The 21,700-nt window shown below is 41.0% G+C and overlaps 1 protein-coding gene across 1 annotated transcript in view; it reads left to right on the forward strand.

The window, feature by feature from the left end:
* Nucleotides 1–21,700, forward strand: part of LOC115793983 (furin-like protease kpc-1) — a 194,762-nt gene that overhangs the window by 19,905 nt on the left and 153,157 nt on the right. Inside the window, 3 exon segments of the mRNA XM_030749204.1 lie at nucleotides 8,054–8,135; nucleotides 16,402–16,505; nucleotides 20,187–20,289. Coding sequence (XP_030605064.1) covers nucleotides 8,054–8,135; nucleotides 16,402–16,505; nucleotides 20,187–20,289 — 289 coding nt within the window.

Below are 21,700 nucleotides of genomic sequence, written 5' to 3' on the forward strand. Positions count from 1 at the left end.
TGTTTGAGCATCAGGTGAAATGTGACTCTGAATGAAGAGCGGGCTGTCCACTTATTGGAACGTTAAGGGTTCAGTGGGACTTTGGGAAAGATACTGAACCCCCAAAACAACTTCCCCTGATGCATCCGTTGGTGTTATGTGGTAGGAAAAGTGCTGTGTAAAGCTTTGTGTAAAAGCAGTCCATCCTCCAGGGTTAAACCTCAAAGCTACAGTGAAATGTCAGAAACCCTTCCTGTATGCAATTTGGATATTTGCTACCGATACCAACATAAAAACAATCCTTAAACTGCCATCAAAATCTCTTTTTAATCACACTGCAAGTGGTTGGCCTTCCAAGTAACACGATCTCCATTTGGTTCAATTACAGTCAGAAAGATTACAGAATGCCAGTTAAATAAAATCACAGCTAAATGTATTGTAATGCATCAGGTCCAATGTAGAAGTAAGAAAAAAATACTCAGAATTCAAAAGAGATGGGAATGTGTTGACATGTAGTGCATGAACACAATCATGTAATATGCCTTTATCATGTTTGTAATCAAATGTGACAGTAGAATCAGTAGATTCATGTTATTACTTGAATTTTTGTATTTTTTCATCTTTTATGCGGCCTTCCTGTGCAATAATTGCAACTATATTGTACTGGCAACTTTACAGTGTTTATAGTAAGTAAATTTTGTGGGACTTGGCATATTTTCCAATGACTAACAATACTGTAAAACCATGGCAAACAAATTACTAGGGAATATAAAATATTAAATATACCCGTATATCATAATGATGACAAACTATTGTCGAGTTCTTAAAGTGAACTATTTAACTCAAACCTGTGAGTGTGATTGGTTCATGACAGAAGAATAACAAACATCTTTAATAAATTAGCATGGTCTGTTGCAGCTGCTGCAGCTCATAGCAGGCTCAGCCTATTGTTTGCTGCACTGACACACACAGTCACAGTGAATGGAGGTCCACAGTGGTGTCTCAGAAGAGGAGGAGGAGGTTTTGCCACTGTGTAATCCCAGCTGATGCAGCCCTCTGTCAGCAAGGCAGCAATCAGCTGTGGTATTAATCGCCATGCTAATGGCATCATTAGCAAAGCTGTGGAAAAACATACCAATGTGAGAGTTTAGAGACACAGATAAGGACCATATATAAGCACATGCACATCTGGCATATAAAACGTATGTTTAAAAAAAATAAAATAAAATACTGTTGCAAAGCAAGCACGTACACACACACACACACACACAGTATGTGACAAGATTGTAATATCTTTGTGGCTTCTCTTGTGTCTCTCTGCGTGTACATTGTTTATTTGAAACCCTGCTTCCCCTCAGCGACTCTCTTCCGAACTGTCCTAACTATTGTACCTCTTGTGGTTTCATTCTCAAACAAGCAGACATGTTTCTGACCAAACTCTGTACTGACCTTTTACCAAATGTCTCAGATACTAACCCCCTGCCATCTTCTGACACACACACACACACACACACACACACACACACACACACACACACACACACACACACACACACACACACACACACACATTTGTCCCTGCTGGTGTACTACACACTTAGTACACAGATACTGAAAGCTACTGTTCACAGCATGTTCCAGTCTTCTGATGACCGGGTTTGATTTTTTTTTTTTTTTTAATCAGTTTTAATATCTGTCTCATTAATCTCAGCTGTACATACACCTTATTGATGCAACACTCAAACCGACAGCAGAAAGCTGCAGAGAGAAGTCAAGGAGAAAAGACAGAAGCAGCAGAACAAGTGCAAAGTTTTCTTACATAAACTAAGAAATAACTAAATAAGCAAAGCTCTAAAAGAAGTTTTTTTTTTTTTTAGAGAGGAAAATGTAATGATGAAAAGTCAAGGTCAGGTCACCTTTTAAAATAAATGAAGTAAAATAGGCTTTACCTTGCAACTAGCAAAACAGTTCAACTTTGAGTAACACTTCCCTAAACAGTGTGAGCTCATCAGCAGGTAATCTAATTTTTTTTTCTTTTTTGCATACAATTTTAAACATTTACTGAAATTGTCACAGCTGAATTAAGCTGTAGCATCCACTTTGGCATATTTGAATTTTATATGTCTGATGGTAAGAAAATTGTAGTCAAGTGATGCTCGATCTCCTGGAATTTGAACATTCAGTTGATGAGCGAGTTCTAACATATGGAATGAAGATCGTTGCTTGGATTGTGTTTATGATATGTGATGACAATAAAGGCATTCTATTCTATTCTATGACAGCACATATTGTTTAAAATGTGATGGCAAATCTATGTCATGTGATTTCCTCTGCAAATCTAACACTTTATGCATGGGGAAATTATTTATGAATTAGGTAGGTAGGTAGGTTGGTTTATTTGTCCCTATTGGGAAATTGGATTGGATTGCAGAGGAAATCACATGACATTTCCATACACCGACATGGAACAAACACATCAAAATAACAGCTGACACTTTCATTGCACCTTAGGGATGTTTTGACCAGCTGGCAACCTATGTGTTGTCCATGTAAAAAGCGCACCATCAGGAATGGTTTTAGGACTAAAAGAGCATACAACAGAATGTGGTCACTACATCACTTTGAGCCTCTGACTATTTGATGTCATTTCAGAGACTAGTAGCAACAACAGGTGAAATAACAGCTAGTGACATGAAGTGGACGGGGCCCTAATTGAACTTTTCTTAACTTTGAAGAAAGCAATTGAAGCGACTCCCAGTGGAAGTAAATGACACTGCTCTTTGACATATCGGGGGTGGTAAATACAGTGCGCATTATAATAGTGGACCTTACCTAACCGGGAATGTCCAATAGCAACCAACCATCAGCACCAAAATGATGCATATCAAGCAAATCGCTTTATATGTGGGCAGTAAACTACTCTCAACTTTGATGAACTTGTTGATGCAGCACCAGTGGGAGTGAAGGACACCATTAACTGACATTTGACATAGTGGGAAATATACAAGAGGGTTGCCTTTGCAATCAGAGTCTGGGATGTCCACTTTAGCTGCTAACCCCCAGCTATAAAGCAATGCTTGATGAGGGATTTACTGAACATGTGGATGGGGCTTCAGTTTTTAGTTCTGAGACTAACTATAAATCTAGGAATATTTTTATAAATGAGGCCACTGAAACTGAAGCGACAAAGTGTAATCCATCTATCATTAATTTTATTATTTGCTGATCCGTTCCCTACTGTGGTTTTATTTTTGTGAAAATAGACTATTTTTACATACCAGTTCTAATCTACAGGGCCAGAATAATAATTTAAATCATTTTTGGTTGATTAAATTTAGTTGCAAGAGCTCGTTAGCTAGCAGAGTCGCATTAATATGTAATGTATTCACAGTGATTTAGTAGCTGAAGCAGAAGTTTGGAAGCCTTGTTTAATGCTAAGTTGATTCCGAGCTTTTTGCTTTTGTGATCCACGTTATTTATCAAAAGTTTAGTTTTTTGAGCGACCTGTTCTTTCTCACTGTTTAGCTGGCAGCATCAAAATGGCTGTAAATACAATTTTTGAGATTTGTTGGTAAACGTGCAAAAGACAGAATATGAATTTAAGCGCTTCCCCCTCCCTCACTCTGCCGTTTAGGCTTTTATGCAGATCTTATCATTTCTGTTGTTTGGGTTACCATTACCTATTATTATTGCTATTATATTAGCATACTTGCATATTTGTGTTCAACTTGGCAAGTAGCATAATGTAGGCTTCAAATGTGAGGCTTTCTCTCTCCCTCTTTCTCTTCCCAACCCACTCTTCTATCCACAAAGGACAGAAAAAAGCATTTGAATTTTCCCTCAGTACTTCCTGACTGTTGAGACGTTTGTGTGTTTTTTCCCTCTCCTTATTTTTTCTTTTCTTTTTTTTTTTTTTTTGCTATTTTTTTAAGACTCCAGTCACATCCGCAATCCCGCGGCCCTATAAGGAGCTTTCACGCTTTTTGGTTTGCTTTAGATGTTTAATACCCCCTCTCTTTTGTGTCAGGCAGCCGGAGAGGCGTTAAGAAGCGCTGATAAACCCCACTTAGATCCCTTCCTGGCCCGTCACCCTGGCCTGCCGGGCCGCTTTAGCAGGGAACTGATCTGTGACGGCCTGCCACTCAAACTGAGCACTTCTGAAGGCTGACACAATGGAGTGAGCAACACACCAGAGGGCCCAGGGGTTGGTGGGGAGAGGGAAGGAGGGAGGATGGGGTAGGGGAGGGAGAGGAGGCCAAGAGGTGCCCTAAAAGAAGCCTAGAGGAGGGGCCAGAGTGTATCACCCTGTTATCTATTTCCTTTTTCAGCAGTTTCGCCCTCCCTCCTCTTGCTGCTTGCCTACTGTAGAGCTCACAATCTTTCACTGTTCACCTTCTAGGCGACGGTACACAGACAAAAACCCTCTCCTCTGTCGTTTTTCTCTCTGTGGTCAGGACTATCAGTCTGGCAGCTAGAGATGAGATTGAATGAAGAGGCAGACTTGGTGAGTGTGGTGGGAGGGTTGAGGACTAGATAGGAATCAGCAGTGCTGTGCAGGGTCTGGTGACAGTGGTTCATGTGGTGTGTTCACTGCTGTGTGGCATAATGGGTCCAGCCAGAGCCAAGCTAGGGCCGGCAGTGCGTCAGAAAGCAAAGCTCTGAGATTGACAGGCTCAGGGAGGGGTCGGGGCTGCAGTGGAGGCGGTGGCGGTGGGGTGATGTGGCCACTGCCGCTGCCATTGCCATCAGTTTCCCACGGGGCCGTGGGTGGGTAGTGAAGCCCAAAATGTCAGCGCTGATATCTGTGCAGCTCGGCTCAGCTATCACACTGCTGCAGCTGCCTGCCATCCACCGCATCCACTCATTCATATAGAGACATGGGGGTATTACACACACACACACACACACACACACACACACACACACACACACACACACACACACACACACACACACACACACACACTCAATCTCTCTCTCTCTCTCTCTCTCTCTCTCTCTCTCTCTCTCTCTCTCTCTCTCTCATATTTTGCCATATTTGCGCAAACACACACATTCTTCATGGGATGTCTTTAAATACACAATCACACACAGTTTTACTCCTTCCATCTTGCTGTCTTTCTTCCCCTCCTCCTCCACACATTCACATTGTGCCTCTGTCAGTTCTACCTCAGCTGTTCAATCAAGCAAGTACTCCACTGCTCTCTCGCTCTTTTTTTTTTTTTTAACCCCACTCACTGTTGGAAAAAGATTTTTTTCAAACCTGTTTTTTAGTTTTTGTCTTTTTTTTCCCACTGATTTCATACCTTGTTCCCTCTGTATAGCTCTTTTTTCTATTTAGTGAGGCTTTTATTGTGAAGGGCAAAGTGTAAGCAGCTTTTGTAATTGATGTTGCACCAACTTACTTTGTACTGTAACATGCTGGGTAAACATTAAAAGAGAAATCTATTCATGAAATGCATCTTTTTTGTGACTATGTCATTTTTCAGTGGAGGTATATGTGGTATGTCTTTTTTGTACATTGTATACACTCTGTGCTGTGTGTTGTGGTGTGTGTGTGTGTGCGCTGCCTATGTGTCACAGTTGGGTGATGAATGTGCTGACAGTAGAAGGGTCAGTGTCACAGACAGTATGGTCAATTGCCCCTCGTCCCCCGAGCCTAACCTTGAGCAACACTCCCTGAAGAGTCTCAATCTGCCATTAAGGCCTACACACACACTCACACACACTCCCAAGTGAGCGTGTGCCATTAGTGGATGGCAGGGCCTAGTTTGACAGAGAGCGATTAGCTCCCTATCATGTGTATTGATCACCATGTCCTGGCTGCTCCTCGAGAGGAGGGGCTGAAGGGATCTAACAAGGCTATTGGGACACACACACACACACACACACACACACACACACACACACACACACACACACACACACACACACCCTTGTTTACCAAAGAATGTATGTGCCTCCACGGAAATTTTTCATTCATCCCGTTCTCTTTGGAAACTCGTGTATATGGACCGACTTTGGAAGCAGTTTTCCTAAAAGATTCTGGGAACCACTGCCACACATTGCTCTGGCGTTAACTAGTTGCCAGTGCTCATATCTTCAGTAGTACTCCCACTTTAATTTGACCTGACAATTATGCAGCATTTGAAAATATTCCTGTTTTAATTAGATGCAAGGTTATAATCTGGGTATTGTATTAAAAACTGTGTTAAATTATATTTAAAAAAAAAAGCCTTCCAGTGGCTGCTAGGTCAGCGTGGAATAATCATACTGTATATACTGGACTATAAGTTATAGAACCACAGTTAACCCCCAGTGAAAAGCATCTGCAAGCTTGTGCTCACTGGTGCTGTCTATTGGTGGCAACAATAAAGTCTCACTGGACTGCACTGGCTGGATCGTGCTGCATTGGGAAACCGCTCGTGTCTGTTTTGCATTAGCATGATGACATTTATGTGAATGTCCCGAATAAATGCACATGAAAGGTGAACTATCAATTCTGTTATTCTGATTATCCCGAGGATTGTGTGTGTTCCGTATGTACTGTGGTGCTGTACAGTATATCCCATGGAAGTGCTGTTTTGGTGCTGCACTCTGAATTTGGTACATTTTTTTTTTGCATTAATCAAAAAAAAAAAGCAATAGTATGGCTGACAGTTAAATGAGAAAAAACAACCATGTTCCTCTTGCTGAATAGGAATCGCCTAAATGTGTAAACACGTGCAAGTGTTTGTTGCACTGAGCTTATTATGTTTTAAATCATCTTAAATTAGCATAAATCAATATGCTGCACCTAAAATAACCACCCATTTGATTACATTTGCAGATTTGTACACATCACGTCCTCTCTCTGTCTGCGTTCTCTGTTTCCCATCACATATTAAGAGTTCTTCTCTTTAACAGCTGTCTTCTGTGGGAAGGTTAGACCAGCTCCCAGCTTTTGTTAATTGAGTATAATTGAAGATGGTGAAGAGGGAATAAACCCAGCAGGCTTTTAGGACATAAAAGACTGCAGCCGCCTCTCAATAGTATTTATTTTCAACCTCTTCCACTCTGATTTAAGTGTAAGAGGACAATAGTGGCCTGACAGTGATATGTGCGTGTGCGTATGTGTGTCTGTGATCTGCTGTTTGATTTACTTCGCCCACCTTCACAAGGACCAGCCTCTTATCAGATCAAAGCTGCGAGCAGCGGCCTATGAAAGAAATCGTGCGTGTGTGTTCGTGCACATGTGTGTTGTGGAGGACAGAGGTGTAGGTGAGGCGGGGGTGTTTTTGTTGCTTTTAACCCAGGACAATGGAACGGCAAAGGAGAGAGTAAGCGAGTACTCTTTGAACTAATGAAGAGGAAACCTTTTACTCTCCTCCATAAAGATGCCCAACTCTCCCCGTGCTTTGGATTTTTTTTATCTCTATTTCAAAGTAGAATGAAACAGAATAGGACAAAATATTTTATTTGCTCCGTGCCTCTCACTGTCTTGCTTTTATCCTCGTAAAACCAGAAAGAAAAAGTTACACAAAGCGAAACTGAGACTGACGATTATTATAGCTGGAATGCATGAGCATCTTTTGGATGAGCCAAGGTGCTGAAAAGCTTGTTAACGTGAAGTGATTAAATTTTTTTCATATTTTCAAATTATTGCATTAAACTAGTAAAGTGCCCATTTAAAATATGCCTGACAGCCACCGTGATGGTTCGCTTCCATTCATCCAGTTTAAATCAGGCCAGTGCTACTTCCTCTGAGCAAGCAGTTGGTAACATGAAGTTTCTGCAGGTGCAGTATTTGTGTATTTCGCTGCAGTGTTTCCAAAAGGTGGAAAATTTTCAAAAAAAGAACTTGAACTTGAACTAGTTGAAATAGTCAGACCACTTCAAGCTTGACATTCGCTGCTTCAGATTCCCCCGCAATACACCCGCCAAGAGTGAAATACATTGAAATGGTTGTTGAAAAAAGCTGAGGACACAGACACGCAAACACTCAGAGATGCCTTCATTTATCAGTGAAAAGATTACGAACCAAAAGTTACAGTTTACAGGTGAGCGCTTGTTCTTTTTGTTGTGTGATTTGCAGGTTCACTGGGTGCAGAGGCAGCACTGTCATTACAGAGACAAACGGGTTCCTGTGACAAGACTGGACCATCACACTACTAAAGGTAACACTTTTCCCCTGGCTTATGCTTTGTTTTTCACTGTGCTAGATATTTAAACACAGCGTAACAGCAACTGAGTGATTACATTTCGATGAATTTCCATTATTTTCTGAAGTAAACAGTTTAAATTCATACTGCTCTTAAATATCCGTTACCACATAAAAAACTGACATTAAACTACTAATTTCTTAGTTTGGTGCTCAACAGCCAATTTGCTTCATCAGGATTGTGTGGATTCACACAAGAAAAATAATGTGCGAGAAGAATGTGCGACCTCTGTAGGGTCCAGGTATCACCTCGTGCTACCAGTAGACACACTGACCGGAGCCAAATGCAAAACTAGTGACAAAACAGTCAGAAAAGATGAGGCGGGAAAAATGTCAGCAGCCTCCACCTGTAAAACCATTCCTGTTTTGGGGATTGTCTCATTGTTGCCACTCTAGTGCACCAGGGGCCTATTCCAGGAAGCATGTTTAACAAACTCTGAGTTTAAAAACATACTCTGAGTTGATCAACTCTGAGATCGGCAACTCTGAGTTTCCTGTTCCAGAACAGCTGATCAGAGTTAGTTCAATCAACTCTGAGTATGTTCACCGTGATTTATCGCGTGCATGATTAAAGGAAGAAAGCCATCACCAATGGAGCTCTGATACCAGGATTCCCATGGCAACGGGTAAATGGATGGAGGATCGCACATGTCAGTGTGGAGCATGACGAGTCACCTTAATCAGCCTGACCCACTCATCATCATAGACTGAATAAAAGTTTGTTTTACAATATATAATTTCTTTTATAATATTTGCTGTCATCATTTACATAACTTGAATCTCCATCAGATGAAGCTGAATCCTAGTTTCACATTTAATTTATAAAATTCAATTATTCAGCTGCAGCCTGATGGACAAAATGCAGGAGACAGAAAGTGGAGATTAAAATGAGGAGAAACAGCTCAGACTGAGTTTACTGACCGACCTGTTTGTTTGTGACTGAGACAGCAGCAGACCACAGGGGTGGAGCTGACCTCAGGTCAGTTTTTATTTAATAAAAACTGTTTTTGCTGCAGTTTATGACAGTTCAGTTTATGGCAATGTAATTGTTTAAATAGTCATACAGTAAAATGGAATCTGTTGATGGAATAGCAGCCTCACTTTATTCATTTTTTTAATGGAGAATTTAGGTGGACTCTGACATGGTTTGTGGATCCGTTATAGAGCCTATGATCACCAAGTTAGGTGATTTTCAATGGAAAATGTGACAAGATAAGTTATGTCTGAATTACAGACATAACTTTCAAAATGTTGATTTAAGTCACTTAAAATCCATTTAGTTCAGTTTTCAAGTCTTAGAATCATTTCAGCCTCATCTTCACTCAAACATTCACATCTTCTGATCCAGACACTTTTCTATCCAAAGTGTGTTCTGCGTCTAAAGCTTCATAAAAATCAGTGTGATGTAACAGTGATGCTACACTAACTACAGTAAATGTTTCAGAGGACTGACAGCTGCAGCTGCGCTCATTATAAATCAGAAATTAATGTCTGGGAACTGAGGGGTGCAGGTGCTGGACTTTTGGGAGAGGAATGTTGTCCCATTCTTGTCTGATATCAGATTCTAGCTGCTCAACAGTCCTGGGTCTTCTTTGTCATATTTATCATTTCATGATGCATCAAATGTTTTGGTGAAAGGCCTGGACTGCAAGCAGGCCTCTTCTACTACAAAGCTATGCTGCTTTAGTAGATGCAGTATGAGGATTAGCATTTTCTTGCTGACATGTGCAAGGTCTTCCGTAAAAAAGATGTCATGGAAGGGAGAATTTGTTGCTCTAAAACCTTTATATACCTCTCAACAGTGAGGATGCCTTTCCAGATGTGCAAGCTGCCAATTCCATAGGCACTAATGCACCTCCACACTGTCAGAGTTACAGGCTTTTGAACTGAGTGCTGATAACAAGCCAGATGGTCTCTCTTTAGTCCGGAGGATGCAGCGTCCATGATTTCTAAAAAGAATTTCAAATTTCGATTTGTCTGACTACAGAACGGTTTTCCACTTTGCCTCAGTCCATTTTAAATGAGCTTTGGCCCAGAGAAGATGGCAGTGTTTCTGGATCACGTTCACACGTGGCTTCATCTTTGCATGATAGAATTTAGCCTGCATTTGTGGATGGCATGGTGAACTGTGTTCACAGACACTGATTTCTGGAAGTGTTCCTGAGCTCATGCAGTGATTTTCATGAAAGAATCATGCCTGTTTGTAATGCAGTGCTGCCTGAGAGCCTGAAGATCACGAGCATTCAGTATTGATTTTCGGCCTTTCTGTTGCACACATTTTTTTTTTTTGGAATTAGGGTTGTATTTTTTTTATTAAATATATGGCAAAACAGAGCTGCTTAGGTGCAGCTTTAATGCCCATATACACACAGACCCAGTGGATGAGAGGAGAAAGAAAATGAGAGGGAGTGAGAAACCTGGGTTTGTTTTCCAGTTGAGAAGCAAAACTAATGTAGGCTATAAAAGTGAGAGAAGACCAATCATGGAGGATGATCTGGCCTAATGTAATCTGCAATTTGCAGACTTAAGTGGATCAATATCAGCTGAAAGTGTGCTAAAAGTGGCATTAAGCCATAACATTTATTTATTCCTTTTTTGAACTTCTTCATAGTTTTTTTTCAAGCTGTTTTTACATGTAAAAATGGGTAATGGGAACAGTAGGTGCTGTAATATGTTTAACAGTTGCAGCTGTTGTCTTTGTGCCTTGCAGGATTTGGGCTTGCAGTACAATACTGGATTTTTGTAGATGTTATAAACAGGAAGACCTATTGAGTAAAGTAGTATGCATTCAATTCTTTTAAAATACATGTGGGTCATCCTGTGCCTGAGCCTCTCAGAATCAACTGAGTTTAGTACAATTAAATAATGAAAGTCTGCCAAATTTTACCTTCATACTAAGAAAGGTTTCTCAGTCACAGGCCCTCAGTGAGTACACAGCAAATGAGTACATTTGTTAAACGCAATGAACGCAAGTGAAACACAGCAATTGGATGTGTCCATCTAAAATTTAGCAAAATGAGTGAAAGGGACATGCCATCTTATTCCAAAAGAAAACTGTCATTATTGAGCTGGCACTTCACTGAACCGCACGGAAGCCAGGCTTTTTTTTCATTTTTTAACTTTAGCTTTTGTTGTCATGTTTTGCAGGGTTTGGAGCCAAAAGGCTATAGTAAATAAATATGTAAATAAAATGCAAACCTTTATTTGGGGTGATGGCAAAGTTCAAAAATTCCTTGAACTGGCAGAGAGCACGCAGGGAAGACAACAGGAGAAATAGATCCAAACTGAGCGTTTAAATACAAATAGAAACAGAAACTCCACAACCACAAGAATCCCAAAATTAATGCTAAAGCTAACAAGAGGTGACAACAGATCTGTTGTATTAAAACTGTGATATATAGAGAGTTACAAAAATAAAGTGTATTTGTACAGTTCATGCATAGTACTTTTGATCATGGGTATATTAAATGTGTATTTCTCTCTGATGGGTTTTTTACTGTGTTTGAATAGATGGAAATGCAGATATCACTGTAACCTTTAGGACAGTGTGTGTGTGTGTGTGTGTGTGTGTGTGTGTGTGTGTGTGTGTGTGTGTGTGTGTGTGTGTGTGTGTGCGCGCACGTGTGTGTGTGTGTGTGTGTGTGTGTGTGTGTGTGAGTGATAGGAAATGGTGGCTGTGTTTGCAGAAGAATGTGCTGGCTCACGTCTTGCTGCAGTGCTCTCTCTCTTTCTTCTCTGTTCTTGTGTATTACCATCCTCACAGTCTCACTCAGCCTCTGCTCTGACAAATGATACAAAATCTATAAAAAAGATGAAACAGCCAGGATGTGGTGGATGCACGCTGCAGCTGTGTGTTTATTTACATAAAGGATGGAGAAATAAAGAAAGAGAATGCACTCTTTGGCCAGTGTGAACTTTTCAAGTCTAATGTTTCTTGCAAGTATTTTTGGATTCAAGCTGCCAGTGTTCATTTAAGTGTGCCAGAATTAAGTATCTCAAATCTGAGCATGCCAAACACTGTTACTTGGCAGCGTGGAAAAACCTCATTATGGCATCCTAAACTCTATTCAAGCACAGAATACAAATAGCAATAATAATCTGAATTTATGGTTTGGGTTCTATACAGCATGAAACACTAAGAAAGAAGGTAGGAGACATGTTGAACAGGGTTTCCACTGTTAATGATTCATAGTGGAAAAATGTAAAACATGGTCAGAAAGAAAGAAAGAAAGCTATATAACTGTCAGCGCTCCATTGTTTTAATGCACACAGAATTCCACAAGTATTTAGACGATGATGCAGTTTTATTATTTTGATTCTGTATGCCACCAAAATGGATTTCAAACAATCAAGATGCTGATTTTAAACTTTAACAAAACATTTGCGGGAACTGTTAATTGTGGGCCTTAATGCCTTCTGTTTTGTCTCCAGTAACTGAAAAATATGCTATTTTGACATCAGTGCCATTGAAGAAATTATTGTGTCGGTTTTGCCGTATTCTTTGGGTCCGTTTTCATTGTGAAACACTGTCTGACCAATTCTGAGCAGAGGCTGTAGCCCTGGTGTGCATCAGATGATGAGCTGTTCTTCTCCCTCTCCATAATTTTCTCTTCCCATCACTATGATACAAGTTCATTTGGTTTATCTGCCCAAAACCATTCAGGCTCTTTTAGATGTTTTCTGGCAAAATCTAATCTAGCCTTTCTGATCGTGAGTGGTTTGTTGTAAACCTTCTGTATTTCCATTCATGAAGGCGACTTTGATAGTGATACATCCGCCTCCTGGAGAGTGTTCTCGACTTGGTTAGATGTTGTGAAGTTGTTTTTCCTTAATCATAATTCATCATTTAGTTATCTTCTGTGGTCTTTCATGCATTTTGATGCTGCTGAGTTGGTCAGTCAATTCCTTGTTTAGTTTATTTTGCTTTTTTTCAGCCTCATGATTACTTCCTTAACTTTCGTTGACATCTCTTGAACCTCACATCGAGAGTTCCAGTGAACAGTTACGAAATGGACATTCATTCTTTTAAAGTTGTCATGGAATAAGAAGGGAACAGACCTCGCCTGGTCATGAAGCAGCATCTCGGTCATCCTAAACAATTAATGCAATTCTTTATTAAACCTCTTGAATTAAACCTGAAAGTTGACACTTCAAAGACATCTTGACTGTTTGAGCTAAAATCCACTCTATGTGTCATTGGGCTTTACTGTACATGGCGTGTTTAATATCTACACAACCTGTTTGACACATTTGGACAAACATCAAATCCTCTTAGAAAGACTGCCTAAACATCAGAAGACGATAATATACTCACACACTATTGTCGCTGTGTTGTCAAATACAGCTACTTCTAGCTGCTCCTTTATTCACAAGGGGTCTCCACAGCAGGTAGCTCCACATATTTGGTTTGGCAGGTTTTTACACCAGATGCCCTTCCTGACACAACCTCAAAGGGGTTTGCTTCTCTTCCCAGAGACAAACTGGGGGTCTTTCGCTTATTAGGCAACTGTATGCCACTACAGTATGGAGCTACTGTCAAATATAGTCAAATATATGTTAAGAAATAAATAAACAAAAACGCATCAGTTGTGTGGAAAAAATTTGTGTATCTCGATATTAAAAACACTTAAACATTTATAGCTTTAGAATCAGGTTATCCAGATAGGCACCAATTATTAGAGCCTCCTTAGGGAGAGACAGTGGAACGTGTGTTATTTAAACCTCTCGCGTCTAGTGTCTGGTATTCTCATTGCTACTGAAGTGTGTTGAACCATCAAGATCTGAAGAGCCTCCAGAAAATAAGATAAGGACGTCTATGAGTCTGGCAAGGGATTTTAAAAAGAATCTATAAAAAGAATCCTGTGAGGCAGGAGGAAAAGACGAAGACCACAGAGGAGGTTCATGGATGTTGTGAAGGATGACATGTAGAGGGTTGGTGCGACAGCAGGATGCTGGGATAGGGTGAGATGGAGGAAGATGTGGTGTGAAAGTGCATGTTTGTACAGTCAGAAAGAGATTACACTAATTTGGCCTGACAATGTTTAATAGTGCATAGCTGCACTTCGTCAGTGACCATAAAGAGAAAGACCAGGGATTTTGGAATAATGTGACAAACCAAAGATGGAGTTGTTTGGCCACAGCATCAGTTGACCTGTTTGGATCAGACCAAAGGCACATTTTCAGGAGAAAAACCTCATATTAACTGTGTGGAAATGTTATGTTTTGGGGTGGTTTTGATGCCACTGCACAGTTTACAGCCAGTGATTATGAATTCTGCATCATATCAAAGAGCTGAAAGATAACTGTGAGGTTATTTGTCTGAACTGGAAGTGGGACTTTCAATGGGATGACCCTAAACAAGCAAATCCACAAAGGCGTGGTGGTGGGATTTAAAACTGGCAGTATAAGGAATTTTGCGTGGAAGAAGGGTCAAAATTTTTAACAAGTCGTCGGAGGCTGGTGGATATAATTGAACAAAACGCCTACAAGATTTTTTGTTTCTGTGCTAAAAGGTTGACATACTAGCTTCTGAATCGAAGGATGGGATTACACTTTTCACAGAAGAAAATTGCAACTTTTGATATTTTCCTTTTAATTATCTCCTCATCTCTGGGCACCGTTTCAAAGTGGATCAAATTTTTACTTGTCCAAATACGTCCAAAAAGCCCGCAGTTTCAGTGGGATGGACTTATTCTTTTCAAATGATCGTATAATGAAAATTTGAACGTTAAAGAAAATTACAGCCCTCCGGTCATTTTCCAGCAAAGTGCAGCTGCATCATGTGCTTCACAGTTTGAGGACTGAAGAAAATTTGAACATATAGGTTCAGATTTTTATTCTGTAAGTTCTCACGTCAGGTGTACAACCTCTCAGGTCTATGTAGATCTGAGCATAGACGATGGAGGAAATATTTTTGGGGATAATATTCTGTTTAATTTGAACCTTACAGTATGTAACCTTCATACTGTAAGGTTACACCATTATGTTGGCAGCTAGATTTACTGGCATTAATCTATATAAACTTTCCTTATAACAAATATTCTGGAGAAATCTCTGTGTGCAAGGGACAAATCAATACTGGATGCCTGTGACCTTCAGGCAGCACTGCATTAAAAACAGGCGTGATTCTGTCATGGAAATCACTGCATGGGCTCAGGAGTTCTTCCACAAATGCAGGCTAAAGCGCTATCATGCAAAGATGAAACCGAACTGTATGTCAACATGTTCTAGAAATGCTGCTGTATTCTCTGGGCCAAAGCTCGTTTAAAATGGACAGAGGCAAAGTGGAAAACTGTTCTGTGGTCCGGCAAATTGAAATCGGAAATTCTTTTTGGAAAACAAAAAGATGCTACACCCTCCGGACCAAAGAGGAGAGGGACCATCCAACTTGTTATCAGCACAAAAAAGTCTGCATGTTTGATGGTATCAGGGTGCATCTGGGTTTATGATATTTGCAACTTATACATCTGAAAGGCCCCATCAATACAGAAAGTTACATTACATGCTAGTTAAAATAGGGCCTGGACTGCTCTTCTGGTTCTCCACTGTTGTATGTGTAAGCCATACTGACAACACTCTGCACACAGGTTCTATGTCCAGAGGCTGATTTTAAATTTATGTTTTACATGTGGTAAGACATGGTCCCTAATCACAGCCTATTAATGTGAAGCATCTGTAATTATTTGATTCACAGGATTACTCAACCGAAGAAAGTTGTGCTCCAAATTAAAATTGGTTTGGAATCAAATCACCTCCTATTAATAATAATGCTCGAAATATATTTATACATGCTTGTGTGGGATGTTTTATTGCAGTCACTTCCAGAAGAGGCTAGTGTGATATCAATTAATTTGGCAGTTCAAGAAATTATCAAACAAAAGTGGGAAGACGGTGACGGGCATTGAGAGGGAGTGCTGTACATGGGTGAAAAAGAGTGGCAGTCAGTGTAACATTAAATGTAGGGAGAGAAAGGTGCAGGCCTTGATGGGCTGATGGCACTTCTGCAGACAGCAAGCCAAGCTGTTCTGCAGTAATGAGATGCTAATTATATGCTAATGATATGGTAATCTGCCAGCAGTATTCCACCTCAGTGGAGAGAAGGGAGATCTGGGAGGCCTTTCGCCATTGGTTGGGATTCAGGGACGTCCTGAAGTCAGAGTTCAAGGCAAGGAAAGAAAAACTACATGCACACATATACACATGATAGTTCTGTGTGCTTTCAGGTCCCCACAGGAAAGAATCTGCAACTGACAGGCAGCCTGAGGAGAATACGAGTGACCAATCCCTCACCTTCAATGACCCACTCTGGCCCATGCAGTGGGAACTGGTGGGTGTATTTATGTGTGTGTGTGTGTGTGTGTGTGTGTGTGTGTGAGTGTTTTTGTATGTGTTCATTGGTCTTATCCGGAAGTCCCCCCCCTCTCCTCTTTTCTCGTCTTCATGTTGAAGGATGTTCCTCTGACAGGCATAAGTCAGGCAGGCTTTCATGTGTGACCGGAGAGTGAGACAGCCGATAGAGAGATGGGGAGATTGTGGAGAAGGAAAGAGCAGGCGAGAGAGGAGGTGAAGAGGGTTGTCCATGTTGAACTGAGACAGATGTCGGGGATTGATGAGGCTCGGAGCAACACCGACACACAACCGGGCCGCAACAACAAGACGTGCTCATCCATTCTGCAGAGTCGTGTTCGCCCTGTTTGGCTGATACGTGTACACTATCTTTGAGAAGACCTAAAGGAGCAAAGCAACAGCATAAAATATGCAATTGTGGATTATTTAATAGCTGCAGCTACAGCCTTTTATTCCAAAAAAATATTTAGATTTAGACTTCAAGTAGTAAAAAGTCACACATCAGCACTTTGATCAGAAATTAAGTTTCAGGATGTATATACTAGTTTTCTTTTTTGCACAAAATAGTTGTACAAGGGGGACAAAAGAAATCCCCCAGGCGAACATCACCTGATACTTGCATATATGTATATATTGGTATATAGTTACCTTGGTCCTAAATCTTATGATGCAAACGAATGTAACTGTCTTTAGAAATGTTTGTCGAACGAACGTTAACACTGGTCATTATCTCATCATGGTCATCTCTGTGTGTGTCTGCATAAGCTGTTGTTAAGTTTGTTTAAAAACACACACAATGAACAAGAATTCTGATTAAATATAAGTTTTAGTTTATTTCAGAAACTGTCAGAAAATGAGTAGAAATGAGTGCAGCTTGTTTAGCTTTTGGTGCTTAGCAGCTTTGAGTCCCCCTCCTGACACATTTGGTTGGTACTAAGAAGAATATTAAAGCTCAGTAAACAGCTGGGTAAGAAGGCTGCTTAATGAGAAACTGTCCCTGTTTTTTCCTTTAATTATGTTTGTATTTACATGACTGGTTACATAATGCACCTTACTTGTCTGCAAATCCTTGATAGGTTTTAAGAATTATTTTATTCTTACCAAAGTGTAGTCAACAAAGCAATTTATCTTGTATTAATAATAAATCTCTGTAGTATTTCCATATGCCCTCACATAACAGGGCAGCAGGGCTCAGCCAATCATCAGGGCGGATGTTCTTGACTGACATGTGAGGGCGTAATTTGGCAGCGCGAGGAGGAGAAGGGGCGGGGTCAGAGATTCACCACAGCAACCGGCAGCAGAGTGATTGACACCTCAGCTCTTGGGGCAAGATGGAGGGGTGAGAGTCAGGATGGGGGTGGAGGGAGGTGGAGACAGAAACAGAGGAAGTGAGGAGAGGTGGTGGGGGAATATGAAGCAGAGGTGAGAGAAAAATCTGACAGAGCATCTTTTTTTATGAGCGTGATTTGCCGCAAATAGTCACCGCTCTCGATTTAGAAAGTTTATTGACAAGATTGTTTATGAAACGCAGTGTGATTCATGTGTTGGCGCATGCAGTATGACACTAAACGGATTAACATTAACTTTATGGAATGATTGCATAAACTGAAAAATAGAACATAATTATCAATCATTCATTAATCAAGAAAAATGAGAGGCCTTTTTAAAGTTGAGGACATGGCTCTCTGTCTGGCTCTCCCTCTCTCTCCTGCTCACGCGCCCTCCTCTCCTGCTTTTGTTCTGCTGTGTTTAATCAGCCTCTGGTGGACATAGATATTGATTGAGGGTCAGTAATCTGCTCAGGGTGGGTAGCCTGCCAGGACCAGACAAATATATATTTGTGTGTGTAGGCAAGACTGGTGTGTATGTTCGCTAAAAGCTGCACTTGATGGGATGTACCCTTGTATACGCACGCAAGGCAAGTGGAGCTATTGTACCCTTTTCCAAGCCTGAGCTCAACCCCTCCTAAGGAGCTTGTTCAAAGCTGCTGAAATCCATGCAGCATCTTGAACGTGCCTACTGTGTATAATGTATGTGTGTGTGAGAGAGAGAGAGAGAGAGAGAGTGTGTGTATTTGTGTGCTTTTGCTGAGGGGCAGCTGAGATAAAGGCAGGGAAGCAAGAGATTGTTTTGTTATCACTCTGTTTACATATGTGTCTTCTGCACAGAAAAAGTGCAGCTGTTGTTTTCTGTTGCTGCATGAACTTTTCACAGCTCCAAAGGTATATATATATGTCTTTGATAATGTGTGTATTTGTGCGAGCGTGTGCCAAACTGCTCATATAGTAGAGAAACATGATAGGTATATTCCAGTGCTTCAGAGAATGATCATGATTCTGTGCACGATTCGGTATGCGTGTGTGTGTGGTTGGTGATCACTTCATGACTGTGTGTGTGAAGTGAATCAGTGTTCAAAATAACTCTCTGTGGGCTTATATCCAAGTTCACAAAGGTGTGTTTTTTTTGTTTTTTTTTTGCACATATGTGTTCTAGTGTACCTTTGGTTGTGTGTGTATTTTCCCCTGGGCCGGTCCTCGTGCTCTGGTGGACGTTAGCCTGCTAGCTGCCTCCATTCATCAGCTTTATTCGCACACACAACAAAGCATTGCTGCTCCCCAGATGCAGCCCCCTAAACACACGCACACACACACACACACACACACCTCGGAAACCATTTTTTCCATTGTGCGTTCTCTCCCCCTTGTTCTCTCCCTCTCTCTCTTCATCATGATAACAACAACAGAGTTGAAGCCTCTTGAAAAACTCACTTTGAATATCAGATTGGCTTTGTGTGTGTGTGTGTGTGTGTGTGTGTGTGTGTGTGGGCAGGGGAGTTCTGGGAAGCTGCTGACATTTTTGGTGAGACAGTTTGTGTGCTACCTTTTGTCACTACCTTTATGGTTTGTGTGCCTGTACGAATGCGTTTGCATGGAGATGCAACAAGCTTCACTTTAAGCTATCAAGGGAATGTGCCTATGTAGTGTATGGGGCCATTAGGGCTCATGGGAGCTGCCAAGATGGTTCTTTTGCGTCACGTGGTAGGGTTTCTGAGCGGCAGTGTGAGGATTTATGTATATTTGTGTGTGTGGGTGTTTTATGTGGTTTGAAGTGCAAGGATGAAAGACCTGTCTGTGTGACTCGTCCGTGAACTCCTTCGGCTTCTGATGGCCACTCAGAACGTACATGTGGTTTCTGAAAGTATCGCTGGATGTGCACATGTTCTCTCACAAGTAGACATAACCTAGTGACTGAAGTAAATATTTCCATTAATGCACATGTAGCACAGATTCAGCAGCTAATATATATCACATACTGTGCAGTAATAACAGTAATGTGCAGTGAAGTCTTCATATTTTGTTACCTGTAAAGAGCACACCATCGCTGGCAGTGGCACAGATGGCCCCCTGTAATGAACATGCAAAAAAGGATGATTGCAGTTGATATATGATTTATGCCAGTGTTACAGTTTATTTACGGTGTCCGCCAGGAAATATACTTAGCGAGGCTTTGTGAAGACATGAGCATCCCTCCAAACAGACTTGGAAAAAAGTATAATAAAATTATACTTTTTTGTGATCATAACACTTTAATAATATTGTGTGTGTGTGTGTGTGTGTGTGTGTGTGTGTGTGTGTGTGTGTGTGTGTGTGTGTGTGTGTAGTTTGCACAGGGTGAGTACAACAGTGGGTTGGACCTGAATGTGATGCCAGTTTGGAGGAACAACGTTACTGGTAATGGAGTAGTGGTCAGCATCATCGATGATGGTGAGTCTGACTTTACTGCAACACACATGCTCACACAGACTTTTTTCCCCAGGACTGCTCAGGTCTTTTAAATAGGTAAGTCTCAGATATTAAATAAAATAGACACATTGGGAGTTTGCTGGCATTCAACAAAAACTGAGAGACATAATTAGAAATGCGAGTGAGCTGGTAGTTTCATTTTAACCATGCATTGTTTCTGCTTGACACAAGTAGACCAGAAACAAACTTACATTTAAAATAAATAAAGAAATGATGTACATAAATGTATTTATTAGAAACTTGCATAATGCACTGTTTCTGTTCAATAGCTCGACAAGGTGTGCTGTGTGCAGTCGAAAATAAAAAATGTTAGATTGTCGTAGGTTTGGTGTGATGAAGCTCAACTCTGGCCCTGAGTGGAGAGGGTGAATGATTTATGTTAGTGCCCTCCCCCGCACCGCCACCATCGCCCTACCACCGTCATCTTCGTCTCAGTCACGCCACAATGAGAATTCATTTCTCTCTGATTGCTTGGATATCTGGCAACAAGGGAAATGAGAGAGCGGCATCTTATGGGCTCATTCATCAAGAACTAATTGAAGCCTCACTAGTCTCAAGTGCTGATAGAGCTGGAGTAGTTGTCGAAGTGTGGTGTTTTGTATGTGTGTGTTAAAGTCTTCACTTTTTTTGTTGTTGTTGTTGCATTCAAGTGCCCCTGACTCTGCAGTCTGTGTGAAACTGACAGGGTTCTAAGAAAAAAAATATCTGTGTGTTTGTTCACTGGTATGCATGCAAGGATGTCAGTTCTTGACTTCGATGTCTGGTTTCAGGAAAAGATGCTTCTGTTGTGGTGAGCCACTTTGGACAGAAGGTCTTCACTCTGCTCTGCATCCCTCTGCATACAGACTGTGTGTGTTTGTGGGTGTGTGTGTGTGTGTGTGTGTGTGTGTGTGTGTGTGTGTGTGTGTGTGTGTGTGGGTATGGGTGGCACAGGGTGGATTCAGAATGAGCAAGAAAGTGAGAGAGAAAGAAATTAAATAGAGGAAGGATATAGAGGGAAATGTCAGGAGAAAGCAAGAGCAAAAAGGATTCAGAGAGGGGCGAGTTTGTGTGTGTGTGTGTGTGTGTGTGTGTGAGAGAGAGACAGAGAGTATTAGACTTGCACCACTGAATCTCTTCTCCTCTGAGGCTATTGTACTCTGCTCCACCTCTCTGTATTGATTCCGCTGGGCAAGAGCCCCACTCTTTTTCCTTTTGCTGTCTCTCTCTCTCTCCTTCTTTCTTTTCCTCTTCCCTTTTTCCTCTTTGTTAACTAGGAGGTGACTTTTTCCTCTGGCCACCTTTTTTCTTCTCCTCCTCCTTTTTTCTTTGTCTCTCTCTTTCTTTCCCTTCCTCTTGGACATTCTGCCTCTCACAGCTGAAGGATCATGTG

This window comes from Archocentrus centrarchus, chromosome 16 (genome assembly GCF_007364275.1).
Source record: "Archocentrus centrarchus isolate MPI-CPG fArcCen1 chromosome 16, fArcCen1, whole genome shotgun sequence".
NCBI classification, from domain to species: Eukaryota; Metazoa; Chordata; class Actinopteri; order Cichliformes; family Cichlidae; genus Archocentrus; species Archocentrus centrarchus.